The sequence below is a fragment of the Thalassophryne amazonica genome, chromosome 12, assembly GCF_902500255.1.
Source record: "Thalassophryne amazonica chromosome 12, fThaAma1.1, whole genome shotgun sequence".
NCBI classification, from domain to species: Eukaryota; Metazoa; Chordata; class Actinopteri; order Batrachoidiformes; family Batrachoididae; genus Thalassophryne; species Thalassophryne amazonica.
This window is the reverse complement of record NC_047114.1, coordinates 35,228,226-35,252,944: the sequence shown is the minus strand read 5'-3', so window position 1 is coordinate 35,252,944 and position 24,719 is coordinate 35,228,226. Positions and strand designations below refer to the sequence as shown.

The window sequence follows — 24,719 nt, the reverse complement described above, 5'->3', positions numbered from 1 at the left end:
TTCCCCCCTTGGCCCGGCGGCCCTGCCAAGACGAGCTTGCCGAGGCCGCAGGGGCGCTGGGCCACCAACCCTACAGCAGTGGTTTAAATGAAACCAAGTGTCCTTACCGTCTACTTTGACTGCTGTACGTGAGGCAAGAACAACTTTGAAAGGACCTTCTCGGCGGGGCCTGTCCCACTTCTTTTTGAACACCTTGACGTAAACCAGATCACCAGGCTGGATGCTCTGATTTTCAAGTGGAATCTCTGCTTCTCTGTCTTCTGTAGCACCTTTGACCTGCAAAAAGATAGTTTTGTGTATTTGGGTTAACTGTCTCAGATAATTATGCCATTCGTCTTGTAGCTGCTCCAGCGATGGTCCTTCGTAGGGTCCTCTCAGGTATGGAATAGGCATCGGCCGACCTGTAAGAGCTTCAAATGGTGTCAAATGGGTTAGTCGGTTAGTTTGTGAGCGCATTGACAATAAAGCAAGCGGCAACGCATCCAGCCAGGTTAGTTTGCCATTGCTGTCTGCTATGATTTTTGCTAGTTTGTTCTTTAAAATGCCATTAGCCCGTTCCACTGCCCCATTTGATTGAGGGTGATAAACACACCCAAACTTCTGTTTGATACCCAATTGTTTGAATGTTTCTTGTGTAACCTTGGCTACAAAAGCCCTACCGTTGTCAGATGAGATAGTATCTGGAATGCCAAATCTTGGAAAGACATCTCGGCACAAGAATTTGGCTACCGTTTTATGGTCTTGATTTGCAGAGGCTACTGCCTCAATCCATCGGCTGAATCTGCATATCACTACCAAAACATATCTCATTCGTTTAACTCGATTTTCAGCTCCCATGTCTATGAAATCCATCATAAGATGTCTGAATGGCCCATCAGGGACCGGAACGTGGGCTAAAGGGGCTGTGAATGATTTCCGGACATTGTACTGTGCACATACCTCACACTCATTCAACAAACGGTCCACTGTTGCTGCCATATATGGTGACCACCAGACAGCTTTTAGTTTGTTCATAATTTGGACTCGCGAACAATGATCGGGTCCGTGGGCCCAAATGATTGCATGTCGTAATAAATTGGTGGGTAACACAAAATGTCCATGACTACTGCGCCACAGCTTGTCCGCTGGCCCCTGACTGCGTGTCTCAATAGCGCCTCGTTTAACCCACATTCGTTTTTCTTCTCCACTGGCCCTACTTTGAGCCACTATCAGTGCGTCAAGTGAAACCAGTGGGGCACAATCTTGGATGGTTAGCAGGGGAAACATATTTTCTCCTTGTGCTCCTTTGCGCGCTGCGTCATCTGCTAGATTGTTACCTTGAGCTATGATGTTATTATTCTTTTGATGACCTGCACATTTAATGATGGCTACCTCAGACGGTAATTGGAGAGCTTGTAACAGTTGGGAAATCGCTTCTCCATGAGTGACAGGGGTGCCATCTGCTCTCAGGAATCCCCTTTGTTTCCAAATGTTTGCATGTACATGACATACGCCATAAGCGTAGGCTGAGTCTGTGTAGATATTAACACGTTGATCTTTAGCTATCTGGCAAGCCATAGTTAAGGCTTTGATTTCTGCCAGTTGGGCTGAACAAGGCTGATCAATTCCTTGGGACTCCAGTAATTCAAAGGTCTCGCCATCCGTGTTTAGTTTAACAATCCCCATACCCGCATGCAATCCCGCGGCATCCCGAAAGCATGAGCCATCCACGAACAGGGTTAGATCTGCATCTATGGCGTGATTATACAAATGTTCTCTGGCTCTCAAAAATTTCTCTGTCTCTGCCACACAGTTATGTGGAGTACCATCTAACGGTGTGGTCAATTTGGTGGCGGGATTCACCGTGTGACAACGTTGTATTGTTATTTCTGGAGCGGACAACACAACTTCATATCCAGTGCGTCTAGCTTGTGTTAAGACAAAACGTTGACTGGTTAGCAGGGCATGTAACTGATGCGACGTGTACAACGTTACTGCATGTCCCATGATTATGGATGATGCTTTTTGAAATGCAAAGGCAGCTGCTGCTAGACCCTGATAGCATGGTGGCAATCCTGTTTCAGTGTTGTCAAGCTTTGTACTATAATAGGCCAATGGTTGTTTTCCTTCATTTGTTTCCTGCATTAGTACAGCACAAGCATATCCAGCTTTTTCAGTAACATACAAATGGAAAGGTTTCCCATAATCTGGGTTACCTAACGCGGGAGCAGATTGCATGTCTGTTTTTAGGGCCTCAAAAGCTCCCGTTGCCTGATCTGTCCAGACGAGGAGAGCTGCATTGCTTGTTTGCCCCACTGCTCTAATTATGGCACGCAAAGGTGCAGTTTTTATAGCATAATCACAAATCCACGGCCGACTGTACCCTGCCATCCCAAGGAATGAAAGCATCTGTCCCACTGTTTGGGGTTTGGGAGCCTTGATTATAGCCTCCACTTGGCTTGGGGCTATACATCGCGTGGTCCCACACAACTGTCTTCCCAAGTATTCTACTTGTTGTTTGCAGATCTGCAATTTGTCCTTACTTACTTTATGACCTCCATCTGCCAATGCATGCAATACAATTAATGAATCTTTTTCACACTGTTCTTGAGTCTCTGATGCAATAAGGAGATCATCCATATATTGCACCAATGTACTGGGTATGTCAAGGTGTTGTAAATCTTCAGCCAGGACTTTGTTAAAGATGGCTGGGGACAGGTTCAGTCCCTGAGGTAGCCGTGTATACGTTAGCTGTTGTCCCAGAAATGTGAATGCAAACAAATGTTGTGAGTCTGGGTGCACAGGCACACTGAAATAGGCTGAACACAGATCAATTACTGTGTACCATTTTGCTCCAGCAGGGATGCTTGATAGTATAGTATGCGGATCAGGTACTATAGGTGCATCCATTTCTATTATTGCATTGATAGGACGCAGATCATGTACCAGCCGATACTGTTTGGTATTGTTTTTAGGGATAGGATAGATAGGAGTATTGCATGGGCTTGCAGTTTTTATTAGAACTCCAGCTGCCATTAGTCCCTTAATTACTGGTTTTATGCCTTCAATAGCCTGAGGTTTTAATGGATACTGCCTTTGGTGAGGCAGTTTTGCTCCCGGTTTTACTTTTATTTTTATTGGTAAGGCTGTTTTTACTAGTCCTACATCCGTTTTGCTTTTGGACCACACCACTGGTGGTATTTGCTCTAACAATTTCTCTTGTTGGGCCGATAACACCATTTGTCCCTCTGGTCTAGGATTGAGCTCCACTTTTTGAGCTATAGCCTCATCATTTACTTTTAAATTAATTCGTATAAACTGCTGGTCTTTTGACAGATGTACTTGTGGACTTTCCATGTTTTGCCATTCTTCAACTTCTGAGGCTGTCTTTACCATTGGACCTAGGTCATGGGATTCGTACTTTTCTGAGACTAAAAGGGTCACATGAGGCATGGCATTCGGCACTTGATACCATTGTTGTTCAGCTGAAGTTAGCTTGACAGAAGCTGCGGCCCCTTGGGGGCCTAAATAAATTTCTGTGGTGGTTATGTGAAACAGCCGTTGATTCATCAATGCATCCCAGCAGCATGCATAGTCAGTTTGTTCTTGTTTGGCATCGAACATCAGGGTGACATGTAAAGGTAAACTAGGTGTATATACTGCTTCATAGTGTTGTTCGGCCCAGGGCTTCCATTTTTCCCATTGCAGTTGAAGATTTGAATTTTCTGGTTGTAACTTCAGCCAGTATACCATGGGTTGCACAGGTCGGACCTTGTTTTCCATGTCCATAAGCACCATAATGTTGGCGAGTGCTTCGTCGGGAAAGTGTATTTGCAGTCCTTGATGGGTACACACTATCTGGGTTTGTAGCTTACATAAAATGTCTCTTCCCAGCAAATTCACAGGTGTATTTTGTGAGTATAACAGGGGTGCTTCAATTGTTTTTCCTGCAATCGTTACAGGAAGTGGGCGTGTAAACGGTATTATTTGAGTCTTCCCAGAGAAGCCGATGGTCTTAATTACAGACCCAGAGAGGGGGAGATGAGCGCCCATTTTCCCTATGCAAGAGTATGTTGCCCCTGTATCCACCATGAAAGGGAAATCTCTGTTTTGTATATTAACAGTGACGGTTGGCTCTTCCTTAGGTATCATCGAAATAGCCAATGCCACCGTTTCCCCCTCTGTCTTCTCTAGGCCTCCCTATTGCCAATAGGCAGAGGGTCCAACCCAAGGTCGGGCCGGACAATTTCTCATTCGATGTCCAGGTTGTCCACAGCTCCAACACTCATTAGAGGGTTGATCCCCTATTGGGGGTGTTGGTCCCATAGGCGGTCCCGCTTGACTGTTCCTGGGAGCTGAGTTTTGGAATCTGCTTCCAAATGAAGGTTGGCGAGATCCTCTTCGCCACCCTCCTCTTTGACCTTGAAAGTTCCGTGACTCTCCTCTCCACCCATGACTGTAGGTGGGTCCATTTCCGGGTGTGCCAGTGCTATGGTAGTGATAGTGATGCTCCACTGGTGCCGAGACTTCTCCTGCAGCAGTGCTCCCTGCTGCTCCTTGGGGGCTCTGTGTGGCTGTTACCACAGGTGCCTGTATGGTGGCAGCAGTGTTTGTCGTAGGGGCTAGGCTTGCCGACTCAGAAGGAACAGGGGTCATCATTGGTGCCTGGGTCTTTGTTTTTTCTTTCTTGACTTTGGTTAGCTCTCCCAACTGCATCTGCACCAATTTTTTCGTCAGGGATTTTGCTGCATCTTCTTCTTTTTGTTTTTCTTTCTTGTAGATTTCAAGATGGTGACAAATATGCTCAGAGTATAAAGCCCAATTCATTTTTGATAGTCCCACGACTCCATCTAGGGCTTTCTGAACCTCATCTGGTAGAGCCTTTTTTACAGTTATTTTAAACAGGATTTCAGTTGCTGGAGAATGGTTCCATGCATTTCCTGTTTCCTCCGCCCATCTTTTCTGGAGTCGGTGCAGGAACTTCTTTGGGCACTCTTCAGGTGTCCACTCCTCATCATCCAATTTAGAGGGATCCAAGACCTCAGGGTACTTTCTTCTCAGTCCTTCCCACATGGAGTTTCTATAGCGATTAAAGGGGACTTCATCATGTTGATTAGTGCCCATCATTTGTGTTAGTCCAACCTTTCCTGCTAATTCTTCAGTGTCATGTTTTCCCATGACATGCATTAGCAAGGCTTTTATGTCACCTAAAGACAAGGTTACCCCTGCAGTGCCTTCTTCTAAGGCAGTTATCCATCTCCCAGCTCCTTGGGTGATGTCTGGCAGTCTGTTGGCCAGCCCCACCATGTCTGTCCAGCTCCATGGGGTATACACATGATGACCATTTCTAACCACCAATGGGCATATGAGGTCTTCGTCCTCCTCTTCTTCTGTGCGGGCTCCATACTGTCTTCCAGATCGAGTGCGACTGACTGGTTCCAGGTAGTCCATCCAGTCGGTTATATTCTGTTCTAAAGCCGCTATGTCTTTGGCTACACATTGTTGTCTTTGCCTGAGTCGGGCCTCTTTTGCACTCTCAATGATGATCTCACCAGAAATTTTTCGGGTGGGTGGCTGTATAATGTGATTCCCTTGATTGGGCGTCGACTGTTGTAATATTCTTCTTTCCTCGGTGTCCCTATGTCTTTGTATTCTTTCCTTTGCTAGCCGAAGTTGCTCAGCTAGTTCTTCATTATCTCTTCTGGCCAGATCCAGTGTGTCACAGAAGCTCTTGTGCCACTCTTCGGAGCCTCTATAGCCTGTGAAGGTCCAGTCGGCTGACTTATGGTGGGAGGGGACGGTTTTCAGTGGACCTCGATGTGCAGGCGGAGCCTTCAGGTCTCTCTCTTTATCCTCGTCTGCCTCCGTGTCACTGTTATTTGTGGCCCCCCCTGCTGGTCGTGGTGTGCGACCACTTACTTTCGGACTTGGAGACCTTGTATGATCCATTTGACAGACTGAGGACCTGTCTCCTTGTGGCTCTCGAGCTTTTAGTGTCAGTGTGAATTTGCCCTCCACATCCATGCCTTGGTCTTCTTCACGAGTTCCTAATACAAATTGTCCAGCTGTCTTTCCCATATCATGACGTTTATATGGGGGTGGCTCTGCTTCCCAGCTCGGTGCACTGGCTTTAGTCTCTTTGGATCTTTCCTCTGTCTTTTTTTCTCTTTTCTGCTGTAGCCTCTGTGCTTCCTGCTTGAACAAGGCCAAAACTTCTTTTTCTTCAGTGCGTTTTTTGTTGTTATTTACGTTCTTCTGCTGATCTTTAATTTCTTTTTTCTGTATTTCTACCGCAACTGCTGCACACATCACCGGATCAAATGATCCCTCCAAAGGCCATTGCCTGCCCCCATGTGACCTTTTGTGCCACTTTCTCATACATTGGTTGGCCTTAGTGCGTTTTCCTGGATATTTTCTTAGTACTAAGTCTAGCGGGGTACTTTCCCGACCTTGACCTTGAGAGTTACCCATGTAACCCTGACAAACGCTATGTGAGGTGTTTCTATGGTGTTCTGGTAGTCCCTCAGGGGCTGTCCTGATCCAGACCAATAACTTGCTGGCTGTAACACCTGTTTTGTATTTTAAACCCTTAAAAGGATTAAATTTCCAACTGCTATGCCCGTCTTCTTTTTCTTTAACTAAATATGAAAATTTACCTGTTTCCCACCGAACCTTCCTTGGGACCACAGTCAGAGTCAACCTAGGAAGCAGTTCTTCACCTGGATCGGTTGGTAGTGTTACTAAATGATTTAATGGTATGCTAAGTTCTTTATTAGGGTCAGCACAAAGCAGCTCCAGCCACGGGGTTAAACCCTGATGCCACAGACGTCTTATCAGCAGCTCCCAATTAATTAGAGGGAATTGTTCTTTCTTTTGCTTCAGATTGATTACCTTAGTAATCTGCCATAATTTCTGATTGATCTCTTGTTCGTCCTGCCAATGTTCTGCTCCTCCCCTGTCAAAATAGGTCCTTTCCAGCCAAAAATGTGTCCTGATTCCCTGGGTTTCGATGTCTCCGTCAGTCAAGTAATGTTCTGGGAGTATTATTTCATCATCACTTAAGTCTCCCATCAATGACTGTCCCAAGCATTGATCAGTCTGTCAGCTTTTTCACTATAATCTAAGCTTTATCTCTTTTGATTTATAACCAATTTTATTTATTTAATCCTCTTACAACCCTAACACTTCCTAATGTCTTTGCTCCCGACTTTCTATTTTCCTTCTAATTTTTTTAACTTTCTGCTTCTAGTCTTTTTCTGCTATATTTGTTTATTAGTTTTCTCTCTTTGAAATAATATCTACCTTCTCTGTATTTACATAGCACTCTTCTCCTGTCTTTTTCTTCACTGTCTCTGTTTCACACTTTCCTCTCTGCCTGTCATGCACCTCCCAAGTCCTCCTGTTGGGTCTAAATACCTCCCCCTCGTACTCTTTCACATTAATCTTGTATGTCAGCCAGCTTGCAAGCCCTCACAGCTTTGCTTGCACCTCCCCGCTTACTCTCCACTCTCCCACACACAATTTTCAACAGCTTTATACACAAAAATTATTAAAAACAACTTTCTATATATCTCTATCTAGACTTCTGCCACTTTTCACTCCGCGGCTTTAAACAACCTTTTTATTCACTTAACACCAATGTGTTCTGTTTAAGCATGTATCTCTTCTTCACGTTAGACAGCTTCTCCGGCGCTGTCAGCAACTTCATATATTACTTTTTTCAAGCCCTCTTTGAGCGTACAATATTTCATTTACTTCTACGCCTTACCGCGCCTCGCGTGCGTATCCTGTGCTTACTATATTATTTTCACAAGCTCCTTTCTGAGCATACAATATTTCATTTATTTCTACGCCTTACCGCGCCTCGCGTGCGTATCCTGTGCCTTTCTGCACTTTCTTCTACCTTTTTTTTTCCACTTACTGAGCTCCTCGTGAGCTTAATGTGCCTTTGCACTGAAAATACTCTTTTTCTTGTCTTATAAAAAACTCATATTACTGTGTACTTAATTACTTATTCTTCTCCCACGCCCCACAAGCGTGTATCTGGTGCCTTACTGCACTATTTTCTGCTTCATTAATTCTCATGTATTCTGCACTAACTCTTCATTTATTTTTTTATTTTTTTTTATAGTTTTTCTCTTTTCTTAAAAAATGACGTCCTTTATTGAGCTCTTTTACTTACTGTCAGCGGTGCCACTTTGCACTTTCCTCTTTAAATCTCTTTATCATGTACGGTATTTCTACTGCGCCCCCTCAGGCGCTTATCTTGTGCTTTCTCTGCACGTATTCTCTTGTTAAACTCTTTTTTCTCACTTATTTCACTTCAGTCTCTGTTAAACTCTTTAAATAACCTTGTATTACCTTGTATCTATTTGTCAGTATACTCCCCTAAATTAACCCCTACAGCGCATGCTATCAGCCGGCACGTTAGTAACGAATTTCAACACCAATTATTCCCCAAGCATCCAGGTTAGTTCTCCACGCACTCCTTCCGCACCAGAGTTCATGAACATTCCTGACCTTTCACTCACACAGACATTCTTTTTCCCGGGAACACACACACCTTCTGAGCATTTTATCTACAAGGCCTGATAATTTTCAATCTTATCTTTTTTAGTCTCTTATCAATTTTCTTAGTCCAGGTTCTTTTGGGTAAGAGGCAATTAAAAAATATCACCTGTCAACTTGGGCGGAAATCCCGACTCACTCCTCCAGATCGTGCAGAAATTATAAAAGGTTTCTGCTTACCTTTTAGTCATGATCACTGTTATTTACGGTCTGGAGGGATGAGCTGGACTGCCCCAGGCTGCCGGAATGCCCCTGGACCCTCCTGAAGCTGGCTCGCCAAGTTCTGTCGCGGCTCGTCTTTAGTCTTCTCAGGATGTCGTCTTTTAGATAACACAAACTAATTGCAAGTGATATGCTAGAAAATGACACAACACTTTAGAATAATTCAGCCTTAAGCAAGATAAAATGCACAGAGTTTTTAAGTTTATTTAAGCCTTCGACACAAAGCTTAGACAAACTGAGTCCTCTAGAGAGACTGAATATGACAACCGCGCTCGTCTATTTATTGGAGACCCGCGGGCATCGCTCCTCCTTCGACTTTTGTTATTTATTTCATTCCCAAGACATGGTTTTCTATTGGAAGCGTCCTCTAGTGAACCCTAAGCAGGTGTTAGGCCATTATTTCAATGTGACAAACGCTCCCATTAAAACATGAAGGATTTACAACTGATTTTTTTAAAAGACCTTCAGCCACAGGTGCAGCTGGCCTGAGGCCCCCTCCGCACGTGGCCTCAGCCACACGTGCAGCTGGCCTGAGGCCCCTGCACGCGGCCTGCGGGAAAGCACCTAAAAGGCCTTGGAAAGCCCCTGACAGACTAAATGACTAATAGAGCCCTTTTTTGGGTTGAACACCTGCTAGTTCAACCAGAGGACATACAGTTCGGATCAGGACACTTGATAGTTCATCACAGTTCAAATATGGACCTAAAAATTCTTCTACAACATTCAAAGAAATATACTTAATTGTACTCATAATATACTCAGTTGTATATTTGGTTATGTCACAGATCCTTTTGTACAGTAGAAGAGGTAAAGGCACCCAATAAACTGGAGAAAATTGCATAACTACCAGCTCTCAGATTTGCTCAGACACACACAAAAAAAGAAACCGCTTGGGTAATAAATAGCATAACTTCAGCATACCCAACTAACTGAGGTAGAACCGTCCTCAAGGAAAATAATTCAGGCCCCCCAGGTCTGGGAGAAAACAGCAACTGTTGTGAACGCGCATCAAAGAGCAAACTCCCATTTTCCGGTCCCATGACAGCTCCAGCACCCTCCCGACAAAACTTTCATTCAAAAGTAAGTTACCTTACGAGATCATACAAAGACAAAAAAAATGGCATATCAATCACCGATGAGTCATTACTCAGTATCGATTGGAGGAGGGAAGAAGAGGGTAAAAAAAAAAAAAAATCCTGTCGACGACCTGTTCGTGCTGTTCAGTTACTCACATGGCTCATCCAATGCCTCAACGGCACTTACGAGGTCTGTTAGAAAACTACCCGACCTTTTTATTTTTTGCAAAAACCATATGGATTTGAATCACGTGTGATTGCATCAGCCAAGCTTGAACCTTCGTGCGTCGGTTGAGTCATTCGCCTGTGAGCAGGCTTTGTGTGAGCAGTGGTCCATCCCTCTCGTCGGATTTTTATTGCGAATAAAATATCTGAACTATTTGGAGCTTTGCTGCATCAAATTTTTCCAGAAACTGAGAGGCCTCCAGGTGGACACCATTCGGAAAATTCAGATGGCTTTCAGGGACGATTTTATGGGGATTACACAGATTAAGGAGTGCTCCAGCCGGTTTAAAGACCGCCCACAGCGGCTGAAACCCCGCTGAAACAACCAGATCATTTCCAAAGTGAAGGCTTTGTTGATCCGGGACGTCGTCTGACTTCCACAGAAATGGCAGAAGACGTGGACATCAGCACTTTTTTGGCACATTCCACTGTTACAGGAGTTTTTGTCATGGAAAGAGAAGCGGAGGGATGCTCCACGGAGCTGCTCATGGCGCGGGACAAAAGCACCTCCGTGTTGGACTCACAGGACGGCTTTCAGATGGCTTTCGGTGGCTTTTCATTCGTGTGACTATCCGAGAAATTGTGGATGAGCTGGACATGCCAGAACATGTCCTGTGAGGCTTCATCACGGCGTTGCTTTGCGCCATGCGGCTCCATCCCGACGCGCGAATTTCTCCGCTCCTCTATCCATGACAAAAACTCCTGTAACACTGGAATGTGCCGTTCATTTCCAAACTGAACGCTGTGTTGATCCGGGACGTCGTCTGACTACCACAGAAATTGCAGAAGACGTGGACATCAGCACTTTTTTGGCACATTGAGACAGACGTGCGGAGGAATTCGCGCGTCGGAAAGGAGCCGCATGGCGCAAAGCAACGCCATGATGAAGCCTCACAGGACATGTTCTGGCATGTCCAGCTCATCCACAATTTCTCGGATAGTCACACGACTGAAAAGCCACCGAAAGACATCTGAAAGCCGTCCTGTGAGTCCAACACGGAGGTGCTTTTGTCCCGCGCCATGAGCGGCTCCGTGGCGCATCCCTCCACTTCTCTTTCCATGACAAAAACTCATGTAACAGTGGAATGTGCCGAAAAAGTGCTGATGTCCACGTCTTCTGCCATTTCTGTGGAAGTCAGACGACGTCCCGGATCAACAAAGCCTTCACTTTGGAAATGATCTGGTTGTTTCAGCGGGGTTTCAGCCTGTCGATCGGCGCTCGGAGTGCGCCGTGCTCTCAGCTGCTGTGGGTGGTCTTTAAACCGGCTGGAGCACTCCTTAATCTGTGTATTCCCCATAAAATCGTCCCTGAAAGCCATCTGAATTTTCCAAATGGTGTCCACCTGGAGGCCTCTCACAGTTTCTGGAAAAATTTGATGCAGCAAAGCTCCAAATAGTTCAGACATTTTATTCGCAATAAAAATCCGACGAGAGGGGTGGACCACTGCTCACACAAAGCCTGCTCACAGGCGAATGACGCAACCGACAGGCGTGAAAAAACTCACGCATGCGCACGAAGGTTCAAGCTTGGCTGATTGATTCAATCATCAATGGCTGTGATTCAAATCCATTTGGTTTTTGCAAAAAATAAAAAGGTCGGATAGTTTTCTAACAGACCTCATATTGCTTCTTCAGGTGAGTCAAAAGGAAAATTCTTACTGTTGTGCGAGAAATGGAGGGTAGTTTGGTAGAGCATTCTACCTTGGCCTTTGGCGATCAATTTCTGGCAGACGGGGTTGAACTTTCTTTGCTGTTGAAGCACCTTTTGTGGCAAATCTTGGTGAATAATAATAGGCGCTCCTTCAAAAGTAATTTCGCCTTCCTGCTGAGAGCCATCACCCTCATCATATACGTTGTGTAATGAGTCTTCATGATGACAGCCCTTGATACCTATGGTCTCACCTGTATCTGTTTTTCTGTATCTGTTAGCTGTTTAATCTGCGCAGTTAGATTGATCTAGTTATCTAGATTACGATTTGTTTCCCAGTGTAATCTTCACGTGCCTTAACTAAAGCACTCCTTCTGCTGAATCACCTCTAAATTATTTACACATTATTCACTTTGCGTGTTTTTAGGAATCCGCTAGCTTAGCGCAGCTACTAGCTCTTAGCCGATTTAGCATGGCGGCTTCTCCTGTCTCTCCCGCACTTTTCTGCTCTGGGTGTGAAATGTTTAGTTATTCCTCGGCCTCCTTTAGCAGTAACGGTACTTGTAATAAGTGTAGCTTATTCGTAGCTTTGGAGGCCAGGCTGGGCGAATTGGAGACTCGGCTCCGCACCGTGGAAAATTCTACAGCTAGCCAGGCCCCTGTAGTCGGTGCGGACCAAGGTAGCTTGGCCGCCGTTAGTTCCCCTCTGGCAGATCCCAAGCAGCCGGGAAAGCAGGCCGACTGGGTGACTGTGAGGAGGAAGCGTAGTTCTAAACAGAAGCCCCGTGTACAACGCCAACCCGTTCACATTTCTAACCGTTTTTCCCCACTCGACGACACACCCGCCGAGGATCAAACTCTGGTTATTGGCGACTCTGTTTTGAGAAATGTGAAGTTAGCGACACCAGCAACCATAGTCAATTGTCTTCCGGTGCCAGAGCAGGCGACATTGAAGGAAATTTGAAACTGCTGGCTAAGGCTAAGCGTAAATTTGGTAAGACTGTAATTCACGTCGGCAGTAATGACACCCGGTTACGCCAATCGGAGGTCACTAAAATTAACATTAAATCAGTGTGTAACTTTGCAAAAACAATGTCGGACTCTGTAGTTTTCTCTGGGCCCCTCCCCAATCGGACCGGGAGTGACATGTATAGCCGCATGTTCTCCTTGAATTGCTGGCTGTCTGAGAGGTGTCCAAAAAATGAGGTGGGCTTCATAGATAATTGGCAAAGCTTCTGGGGAAAACCTGGTCTTGTTAGGAGAGACGGCATCCATCCCACTTTGGATGGAGCAGCTCTCATTTCTAGAAATCTGGCCAATTTTCTTAAATCCTCCAAACCGTGACTATCCAGGGTTGGGACCAGGAAGCAGAGTTGTAGTCTTACACACCTCTCTGCAGCTTCTCTCCCTCTGCCATCCCCTCATTACCCCATCCCCGTAGAGACGGTGTCTGCTCCCAGACCACCAATAACCAGCAAAAATCTATTTAAGCATAAAAATTCAAAAAGAAAAAATAATATAGCACCTTCAACTGCACCACAGACTAAAACAGTTAAATGTGGTCTATTAAACATTAGGTCTCTCTCTTCTAAGTCCCTGTTGGTAAATGATATAATAATTGATCAACATATTGATTTATTCTGCCTTACAGAAACCTGGTTACAGCAGGATGAATATGTTAGTTTAAATGAGTCAACACCCCCGAGTCACACTAACTGTCAGAATGCTCGTAGCACGGGCCGGGGCGGAGGATTAGCAGCAATCTTCCATTCCATCTTATTAATTAATCAAAAACCCAGACAGAGCTTTAATTCATTTGAAAGCTTGACTCTTAGTCTTGTCCATCCAAATTGGAAGTCTCAAAAACCAGTTTTATTTATTATCTATCGTCCACCTGGTCGTTACTGTGAGTTTCTCTGTGAATTTTCAGACCTTTTGTCTGACTTAGTGCTTAGCTCAGATAAGATAATTATAGTGGGCGATTTTAACATCCACACAGATGCTAAGAATGACAGCCTCAACACTGCATTTAATCTATTATTAGACTCAATTGGCTTTGCTCAAAATGTAAATGAGTCCACCCACCACTTTAATCATATCTTAGATCTTGTTCTGACTTATGGTATGGAAATAGAAGACTTAACAGTATTCCCTGAAAACTCCCTTCTGTCTGATCATTTCTTAATAACATTTACTCTGATGGACTACCCAGCAGTGGGGAATAAGTTTCATTACACTAGAAGTCTTTCAGAAAGCGCTGTAACTAGGTTTAAGGATATGATTCCTTCTATATGTTCTCTAATGCCATATACCAACACAGTGCAGAGTAGCTACCTAAACTCTGTAAGTGAGATAGAGTATCTCGTCAATAGTTTTACATCCTCATTGAAGACAACTTTGGATGCTGTAGCTCCTCTGAAAAAGAGAGCTTTAAATCAGAAGTGCCTGACTCCGTGGTATAACTCACAAACTCGTAGCTTAAAGCAGATAACCCGTACGTTGGAGAGGAAATGGCGTCTCACTAATTTAGAAGATCTTCACTTAGCCTGGAAAGAGTCTGTTGCTCTATAAAAAAGCCCTCTGTAAAGCTAGGACATCTTTCTACTCATCACTAATTGAAGAAAATAAGAACAACCCCAGGTTTCTTTTCAGCACTGTAGCCAGGCTGACAAAGAGTCAGAGCTCTATTGAGCTGAGTATTCCATTAACTTTAACTAGTAATGACTTCATGACTTTCTTTGCTAACAAAATTTTAACTATTAGAGAAAAAATTACTCATAACCATCCCAAAGACGTATCGTTATCTTTGGCTGCTTTCAGTGATGCCGGTATTTGGTTAGACTCTTTCTCTCCGATTGTTCTGTCTGAGTTATTTTCATTAGTTACTTCATCCAAACTATCAACATGTTTATTAGACCCCATTCCTACCAGGCTGCTCAAGGAAGCCCTACCATTATTTAATGCTTTGATCTTAAATATGATCAATCTATCTTTATTAGTTGGCTATGTACCACAGGCTTTTAAGGTGGCAGTAATTAAACCATTACTTAAAAAGCCATCACTTGACCCAGCTATCTTAGCTAATTATAGGCCAATCTCCAACCTTCATTTTCTCTCAGAAATTCTTGAAAGGGTAGTTGTAAAACATCTAACTGTTCATCTGCAGAGGAATGGTCTATTTGAAGAGTTTCAGTCAGGTTTTAGAATTCATCATAGTACAGAAACAGCATTAGTGAAGGTTACAAATGATCTTCTTATGGCCTCGGACAGTGGACTCATCTCTGTGCTTGTTCTGTTAGACCTCAGTGCTGCTTTTGATACTGTTGACCATTAAAATTTTATTACAGAGATTAGAGCATGCCATAGGTATTAAAGGAACTGCGCTGCGGTGGTTTGAATCATATTTGTCTAATAGATTACAATTTGTTCATGTAAATGGGGAATCGTCTTCACAGACTAAAGTTAATTATGGAGTTCCACAAGGTTCTGTGCTAGGACCAATTTTATTCACTTTATACATGCTTCCCTTGGGCAGTATTATTAGACAGCATTGCTTAAATTTTCATTGTTATGCAGATGATACCCAGCTTTATCTATCCATGAAGCCAGAGGACACACACCAATTAGCTAAACTGCAGGATTGTCTTACAGACATAAAGACATGGATGACCTCTAATTTCCTGCTTTTAAACTCAGATAAAACTGAAGTTATTGTACTTGGCCCCACAAATCTTAGAAACATGGTGTCTAACCAGATCCTTACTCTGGATGGCATTACCCTGACCTCTAGTAATACTGTGAGAAATCATGGAGTCATTTTTGATCAGGATATGTCATTCAAAGCGCATATTAAACAAATATGTAGGACTGCTTTTTTGCGTTTACGCAATATCTCTAAAATTAGAAAGGTCTTGTCTCAGAGTGATGCTGAAAAACTAATTCATGCATTTATTTCCTCTAGGCTGGACTATTGTAATTCATTATTATCAGGTTGTCCTAAAAGTTCCCTAAAAAGCCTTCAGTTAATTCAAAATGCTGCAGCTAGAGTACTAACGGGGACTAGAAGGAGAGAGCATATCTCACCCTTATTGGCCTCTCTTCATTGGCTTCCTGTTAATTCTAGAATAGAATTTAAAATTCTTCTTCTTACTTATAAGGTTTTGAATAATCAGGTCCCATCTTATCTTAGGGACCTCGTAGTACCATATCACCCCAATAGAGCGCTTCGCTCTGACTGCAGGCTTACTTGTAGTTCCTAGGGTTTGTAAGAGTAGAATGGGAGGCAGAGCCTTCAGCTTTCAGGCTCCTCTCCTGTGGAACCAGCTCCCAATTCAGATCAGGGAGACAGACACCCTCTCTACTTTTAAGATTAGGCTTAAAACTTTCCTTTTTGCTAAAGCTTATAGTTAGGGCTGGATCAGGTGACCCTGAACCATCCCTTAGTTATGCTGCTATAGACGTAGACTGCTGGGGGGTTCCCATGATGCACTGTTTCTTTCTGTTTTTGCTCTGTATGCACAACCTGGTCCAGGCTCCTGTGGCAGCGGTCCAACCAGATCCTGCCTTTCTTGGTTTCCATGTTGAGCAGTCTCGGCAGCCAGGTTTCAAAATAAAGGGCTGCATCCTTTCTCTCGATGTCTTCTTTTACCCCGAAGATTCTGATCTGATCCCTCCGCATCCGTGATTCTTGCTCATCCATACATTTTGTAAACTCAGCCAGCTTATTCTCTGCCTCCATTATTCTTATCTCCATACTTGTGATTGTGCCCTCTGCATCAGAAATACAGTTTTCAGCCTCCTCCAGTCATCTTGTGTGGCCATCCAATGAAGTTTGGATTGTATCCAGTTTGTTAGTGATAATTGCCACTTTTTCTTCCACGACAGTGGCAACTGTCTGATATCCGCCGTTAAAGCCGAGATATGAATGAATGATTTATTCAGCACGCACGAACAAAATCTGTAATTGTGATCGTCACTGAGTTTTTGAAATGCCCACTGGAAAACGTTTCCTTTTTTTACGACATTGTGCAAGTTTTATAAGTCCGCGGACACTGATCTGTGTGTTGGATAAAAATCTGTGCCCTCGGATCCACGCAACTTTGTGGAGGAAAAATGCCACTCAAAGCGTAGCTGTTGCAACAGTTGTCGTAAAGTGGGCCTGGTTGGTTGCTGCGGCGATGCTGTGTGGCTCCTGCAAGACGCTGAAGCTAAATGTAGCATGTGGACATCACAAACTTTTAGATCTCTCAAATTTTTAAAAGAAGAATTTTAAATCAGAGTAAAGATGGTGAGAAAGACTGTTGGAAAAAGTTTGATAAAGACAAGAATCCGTGGAATTGTCACTGGCTTCGTGAACACACCTGAAAGATAAATGGGAAAAGCAAACTGTGCCATCAGGAAACATGGTAACCCGGAAACGTACTGTTCAAACAGGATTTTAGATGAGATTGTGACTTTTTTCATTAATCTAGACTGTCTTTCATTGGGAAAAAGACAGTGTGGCTTTGAGTGGATTTACAGGAATTTACAGAATATGTGACTTTTTTACTATAACGTATGTTGTTGATATTTTACCATGATTTTCAAAATATTCTACAAGTTTTAGCTGTGGTTTTTGAAACGCCTTAACATTCTTTTCAGTCTTCATGAATTTCATGTAGCTTAATTGTTCTGAGATGATGCATAATTTGGCTTACAATTAAAAGGAAAATCATTCCAGGTCCTACAACCCCAATTCCAATTAAGTTGGGACATTGTGTAAAATGTAAATAAAAACAGAATGCAATGATTTGCAAATCCTCTTCAACCTATACTAAACTACTAAACTTTTTGTGGAAATATTTGCTCATTTTGAAATGGATGCCTGCAACAGGTTTCAAAAAAGCTGGGACAATGGTATGTTTACCACTGTTACGTCACCTTTCCTTCTAACAACACTCAATAAGTGTTTGGGAACTGAGGACACTAATTGTTGAAGCTTTGTAGGTGGAATCCTTTCCCATTCTTGCTTGATGTACGACTTGAATTGTTCAACAGTCCGGGGTCTCTGTTGTCGTATTTTGCACTTCATAATGCGCCAAACATTTTCAATGGGCAACATGTCTGGACTGCAGGCAGGCCAGTCTAGTACCCGCACTCTTTTACTACGAAGCCACGCTGTTGTAACGTGCAGAATGTGGCTTGGCATTGTCTTGCTGAAATAAGCAGGGACGTCCCTGAAAAAGACGTTGCTTGGATGGCAGCATGTGTTTCTCCAAAACCTGGATGTACCTTTCAGCATTGATGGTGCCATCACAGATGTGTAAATTGCCCATGCCATGGGCACTAGCACACCCCCATACCATCACAGATGCTGGCTTTTGAACTTTGTGCTAGTAACGATCTGGATGGTCTTTATCGTCTTTTGTCCGGAGGACACGACGTCCATAATTTCCAAAAACAATTTGAAATGTGGACTCATCAGACCACAGCACACTTTTCAGCTTTGCGTCTGTCCATTTCAAATGAGTTTGGGCTCAGAGGTGGTGGCGGCTTTTCTGGATGATGATGATGATGATGTATGGCTTTTGCTTTGCATGGTGGAGTTTTAACTTGCACTTGTAGTTTAAGTTATGAACTGTGTTAACTGATAATGGTTTTCTGAAGTGTTCTTGAGCCCATGTGGTAAGATCCTTTGCACAATGATGTCGGTTTTTAATGCAGTGAGGGATCGAAGGTCACAGGCATTCAATGTTTGTTTTCGGCCTTGCCACTTACATGTAGAAAGTTCTCCAGATTCTCTGAATCTTCTGATTACTGTAGATGATGGATTCCCTAAATTCCTTGCAATTGAATGTTGAGAAACATTGTTCTTAAACCATTGGACAATTTTTTTTCTTTTCACGCAGTTGTTCACAAAGTGATGATCCTCACCCCATCTTTGCTTGTGAACGGCTGAGCCTTTTGGGGATGCTCCTTTTATACCCAATCATGACACTCACCTGTTTCCAATTAACCTGTTCACCTGTGGAATGTTCCAAACAGGTGTTCTTTGAGCATTCATCAACTTTCCCAGTCGTTTGTTGCCACTGTCCTAACTTTTTGAAATGTGTTCAGGCATCCACTTCAAAATGAGAAAATAATTGCACAAAAACAAACGATCAGTTTAAACATTAAATATCTTGTCTTTGTGGTGTATTCAATTGAATATAGGTTGAAGAGGATTTGCAAATCGTTTTCTGTTTTTATTTACATTTTACACAACGTCCCAACTTCATTGGAATTGGGGCCCTACTTCCATGTCATATTCTGTTATTTCAACATTATCATTGACAGTGTTTCTGTGTAGGCTGTCAGTTGTCCAGGTGGTTTCCATAGTAGAGAAGCTTGAATCTTCGACTGGACTGGGTTGCTTGACGCGAGGACGTTTCGCTTCAAATCGCAGAAGCTTCCTCAGCTAAAATTCTTGCTCTGGTAGTCTGACATTCTGTCATTTGATGTCACATCGTTGTTCACCTGCATCCCCACTGCTGAGGCTGTCTCAGCTGTGAGGCAGAAACTGCTGGAGGATGTGTCTCTACTTGAAAGGCCCAAACTCACACCAGACCACATCTGCCAACTCTTGGAGATCTGTCTTAACACCACGTATTTCCTGTTTAGGGGGAATTACTACAGGCAGATTCATGGTTGTGCGATGGGGTCTCCGGTATCCCCCATTGTGGCCAGTCTGTACATGGAACGAGTGGAGAAGACACAGCCTTGACGTCTTTCACGGGCATCCCTCCCAGTCACTGGTTCAGATATGTCGATGACACATGGGTTAAAATCAAGCAACAGGAGGTTGAGGACTTTACAGAACACATCAACTCGGTGGACTCCAATATCAAGTTCACATGTGAGGATGCCAGAAACAACCATTTAGCCTTCTTGGACTGTGATGTTACGATTGGAGAGAACAGGCAGCTCCAGACAGGGGTTTACAGAAAACCAACTCACACTGACCAATATCTGCTCTTTGGCTCAAACCACCCCCTTGAACACAAGCTTGGGGTGATCAGGACTCTTCAACACAGAGCCCTACAGGTGCCCACAACTGCAGAGGGAAGGCCTAAAGAACAACTGGTCCGGAAAGCCCTCACAGTATGTGGGTACCCACGATGGTCCCTGGACAAAGTGCAGAAGTCCCAGATAGACAGGAGACAAGAAGAAGAGTGTCTCTCCCTTATTTAGCAGGAGTAGGGGAAAAAGTACAGAGGATCTTCAGACAGCACAAAATCCTAGTTTACTTTAAACCGGTTAACACCTTGAGACAGAAATTAGTTCACCCTAAGGACAGGATCCCTAGTTACAAACAGTGCAATGTAGTGTACTCTATCAGATGTCAGGAAAACTGTAACGAACACTACATAGGTGAGACTACGCAACCTTTACACAAAAGGCTATACCAGCACCGCAGAGAGGGCGCCAGTGGACCTCAGTCTGCAGTTCATCTCCACCTTAGACACTAACCACATGTCTGAGGACAAGGAAGTTAAAATCTTAGCCAGAGAGAAGAAATGGTTTGAGAAAGGGGTCAAGGAGGCATTCTATGTGAAACGGTTGAAACCCAGCCTTAACCGGGGGGGCGGGTCTCAGACACGCTTTGTCCCCTGTTTACAATGGGGTACTCAGGTCAAAGCAGTGTCAGTCTTTTGTTCATGGTAATGAGTCATTCACGTCATCAGGAGGGTCGTCAACAGCAGTCTGCCTCTCCTTAGTAGGGGTCTTGTTAGGTTTAAAACTCCAGCTTTTGTGGCTTCTGTTTATTCTTCTCCACAAGAGTCAAGACAGAAGTCAGACTACCAGAGCAAAAATTTTAGCTGAGGAAGCTTCTGCGATTTGAAGTGAAACGTCCTCGCGTCAAGCAACCCAGTGCAGTCGAAGATTCAAGCTTCTCTACTATTATCATTGACAGTTTAAATAAAAGGTTGAATCAGGGATCATTTAAATATGCACTTCTTTTGAGATTTTTTTTTTTTTCTTTCTTCCAGGAGATGCTGAAAATGTGTCATTAGATACAAAATTAATTTGGTTTCTGGAGCTCCACAGGCCCTAGACCCCAGCTTCTGGGGGGGCTGCGCCACCCAGACCGCCTTCAAATTTTCCTCGGGTTTCACAATTTTCATTTCATAGCCCAGCATTTATTATTGTGCTAAAAAAATTGAGTATAAAAAAACATGCATAATAGAAATACAACAATAAATAAGCAAGATCGCTACATGCATGTAATTATTTTAATTAATATTTTTCTTGGTTTTTTTTTTTTGTTTTTTTTGTTTTTTTTTTTCAATTTGTGGGCAACCAAGCAGAATCTCTTTCTTTTTTCCCCCAGGCTGTGTTTTTCCAAGTCTCCCCTGCTTATTAAGTTTCAGGAAATGGCTTCCATTGGTATTTGAAAAAGGCAAACTGCAGGAGCTTCTCCACCCTGGTGCAGGGGTTTGTTTTGGTGGAGGTCTTCCACCCAGCCACCTCCACTCGCACCCTAGTGCCACCATGCTCTTAATTTCTGGGGAGAGCCCACTTATAAATAACAGTCGTGATTTTTCAGTATATAAGTCACAGGGCCTACCAAAGTAGTAAAAAAATAAAATAAAATGCGAGGTATACTCTGGAAAATACGGTACCATGAGTGATTATAGACTCTGTGGGATGACGTTCTCCTTTGCAGCTTCAAAGCCTCAAAGATCATTTTTGTGACAAATGGCCAAGATGCTGCTTAACAGCTGCTCTTTAAAAGATAAAAAAGATGTAGAATGTTTGACAGCTGAAAGATGCGTTGCAGGTCTTTAATGTAATAAACCTGTGTTCTTTTGGAGTTCTTTGTGATGGGTTGAAAATGAAACTTTCTTTGCCCTCTGACCCATGTAATTGCTCACAGTCTGTCATGACTGGTCCCTTTTGCTTAAAGATCTATCAGACACACAGTAAGTAACATCTGAAGAATTGTACTCATGAATACATGCGTTTCCTCCAGTCCGAGCCTTTCATTTGAAATATGATGAGGTGAAGACAGACCCCAATGTGCAGAAGTGGGATGTGACTGTCCTGGAGCTGAGCCGCCACAGGCGCCATCTGGACCGGCCCGTTTTCCTGCGCTTTTGGGAAACTCTTGACAGGTATTTATTTGTTTCTGCACATTGATTTGTCTTTGATGCACTTAATGTTTTATTGGTTGCAGTAAATGGAACCAGGCTTCTTATTTATTTATTTTTTTGTCTGTGACACAGATCTAATGTATTTCTTCTGTTCAGCTGCCCCATTTTTAAATGGACCTAAATTGCGCATTGTTTAACAAAAATCATAGTTGTAAAAATCGTGCAGTTGATTTGCTTTAATGGCTCATTTTGGGGTGAAAGGTTGTAATACAGTACAACTCGCTGAAACTGTCATTGTATAAACCGGATACTTGCACTCACCACAGAAAAGCAAAAGTCCCAATGCTTTTGTTTGGTTTCCATGTAATAAACACCATATATACTGGATTTTGTGTAACTGGTTTTCACTCGCATCGAGCAAAACTTCCCATCACAATTATTTCCAATAAAAACCTCTTGCATGTACCAGACGGAGCAGTCTGGATGTGCCCATTCGCAACGGGTATGAAATGAAGTTCAGCACTGATACTCACTGATTCAATGAAAGTGGGGACCATATTTCCTTGATTAAAAGCAACCGTTCAAACTGTGCTCAGACACAGCACCCAAACGAGGCAGGCCATAATTCAAGGCTGGTGATTAACAAATGCTGCTTGCTGCCTGCACTGTAATATGGTGTCAAGTTTCACACATATCCCTGGGTATGGTGAACACAGACAACCACTTTAAATCGGAGCCCTCTGTGTGGCTATGAAACTTCCTGAGACCGCAAGGGCTGTGATTGGTCATGTTTCCGGTTTCACTCATTCTTCTCCCGTCATATTTTAAAAGTTTTTGCAGTCCACACATTGATTACATTTCAATCCTGGATCAAATACAGAAATATGTGGCAGAGAAGTCCACAAATATGACAAACTTTACAACACTCAGTTGGAAAAAGATTCCAAATGACCCACAGTTCATGGCAGGAAATTGCACATACTGTAACGTTGGTTTGGAGGTTGATGATTGTATAAAGAAGTGGCACTTGTTGAGGGACAAATTGATCCAGAAGAGTCCACTGTTCCTGCTGTAAATTGCGTCCAACACGACAGAGAACTTTAAAAGGGTGATACTCATGTCAACGTCATTGAATGGCCACGGAGTTGTAGAAGTATAAATCAGGCTTTGGGATTTTAAGGTACCACTCTGCAGTGGACTTGGCAAGATTGACTTGACCAAATGTAACCTAATGCACATAATGCCTGGCGCTTATTTAAGGCAGGCTTTAGTGTTGCGGGTGCAGTGAAGCATAGCATCAGAGCAAACTCTCCTTGTCAGTGTGGGAGTGTGTTTGACTCATATTTTTGTTAAATGTAACAATCACAAAGCCAACCAAAAAAGGGGAAGGGGGTGTGGCCAAGCAGCCTTATTATGCAGTTGGCAGTGACATCACAATCATCTAATTAACCTGAGATGCCTCATGAACCCTGCATTGTTTAAAAATAATAATAAAACAAAGAGTGATTAAAGTGGGGTTATATGTCAATACTAGGTCTACTGATAATGACGGCTTGTGGAAATGCTGTCTTAAATTATCACAACAGGCTCTTGCAACATGTTCTAAAAGTTATTTTAAATGGGGAAAAAAATGAAAACCTGTCTAGAATATTTTTAAAACCTACAAAAAAGACTTTTAGTGTGTATTGTGTATATTCTGGAAGTTTATTTTGCAACTAATTTTCCTGTTAGTCTTCATGACATTTTGCTACTGCTCCATGACATCTGTTTTAAAACTGAAGATTTCCAGCTATGATTGAGGTTTCCAGCTCTGGTCATCAGGGATTCCTAAACTGCACATTTTTCATCTCTCCTTGCTCAGGCAAAAGCTGGACAAAAAATGTGCAGGTCAGGGGTCCCTGAGGTCTGGCCATGGAAGAGATGACTGAGAATGTTTGAGAGCTGTTTCAAGTCGTTGTTGTTAGGTTTTAGTTTAAATTATTGAAGCATTTCAGTAGAAACTAATATCCTTCTAACCCCCCCGCCTTGTTTTTCAGATACATGGTGAAACACAAATCTCATCTGAGGTTCTGAGCCCAGGCTGACGGTCCTATCTGACAAATCCACCAGCGGCAACTGTCACCAGTGGGTGATAGAGGACAGTCTCTTCTGGCAAAATGTTAATTTCTTAAAACAAGTTATAAAATAAAAAAAAAAAACATAGTTCTATTTTTCTCATTCCTGTGTATGAATGTGCGCAGTACTTTGATAGAAAAATTTTGACTTCTTTACCTTCCACTTTGTCCTCTGTGTGCCCCTCCACCACACACACACACACAGAGAGAGAGAGTTGCAAAATGAAATGCTTGCAGAGCAACATCAGTTCAGCCGTTCAGTGCAATCATACGCATGTGAGACAAAAGGCAATAGTGGCGTTGCACGAGCTGTGCCTCGCCTGTATTACCGATGATGCCTTCACTGGAGGTTGGACTTTCAGCTTCATTGTAGGAAAGCCTTGATTATGATCTTGTTGAATTTTTAAAGCTGCAGGGATACTACCTGGATATTTGTTTAAATAAGAGTTGTGAATTTCCATTATTAAAATAAAACCAAAAAAAAAACATGCAGCTGAACTTGAATGTTTGCCTCAAGTCTGTCACTTCACTTAATAACACAATTCACATGGGGTCTGTCTGTCTGTCTTACAAAGGAGGGCTAAAAGAATAGTGTTATAGGGGCAGCCGAAATTAGTTAAGGTGGCATGTAAAACAGCATGCAGTTTTTCTTTGCATTCTGTGCTTTAAGTGTGTGTGTGTGTGTGTGTGTGTGTGTGTGTGTGTGTGTGTGTGTGTGTGTGTGTGTGTGTGTGTGTGTGTGTGTGTAAACCAGTCTGTCCTTTGGAGAGTGGCT

The 24,719-nt window shown here is 43.2% G+C and overlaps 1 protein-coding gene across 1 annotated transcript in view; it reads left to right on the top strand.

Moving 5' to 3' along the window:
• cdc73 (cell division cycle 73, Paf1/RNA polymerase II complex component, homolog (S. cerevisiae)) overlaps positions 1-24,430 on the top strand; it is a 68,279-nt gene extending 43,849 nt beyond the window's left edge. Inside the window, exons 16-17 of the mRNA XM_034183086.1 lie at positions 21,710-21,851; positions 23,867-24,430. Of these exons, the coding sequence (XP_034038977.1) occupies positions 21,710-21,851; positions 23,867-23,903 (179 nt within the window). The 3' untranslated portion in view covers positions 23,904-24,430. The remainder of the gene's footprint in view (positions 1-21,709; positions 21,852-23,866) is intronic.
• Positions 24,431-24,719: the final 289 nt, after the last annotated feature.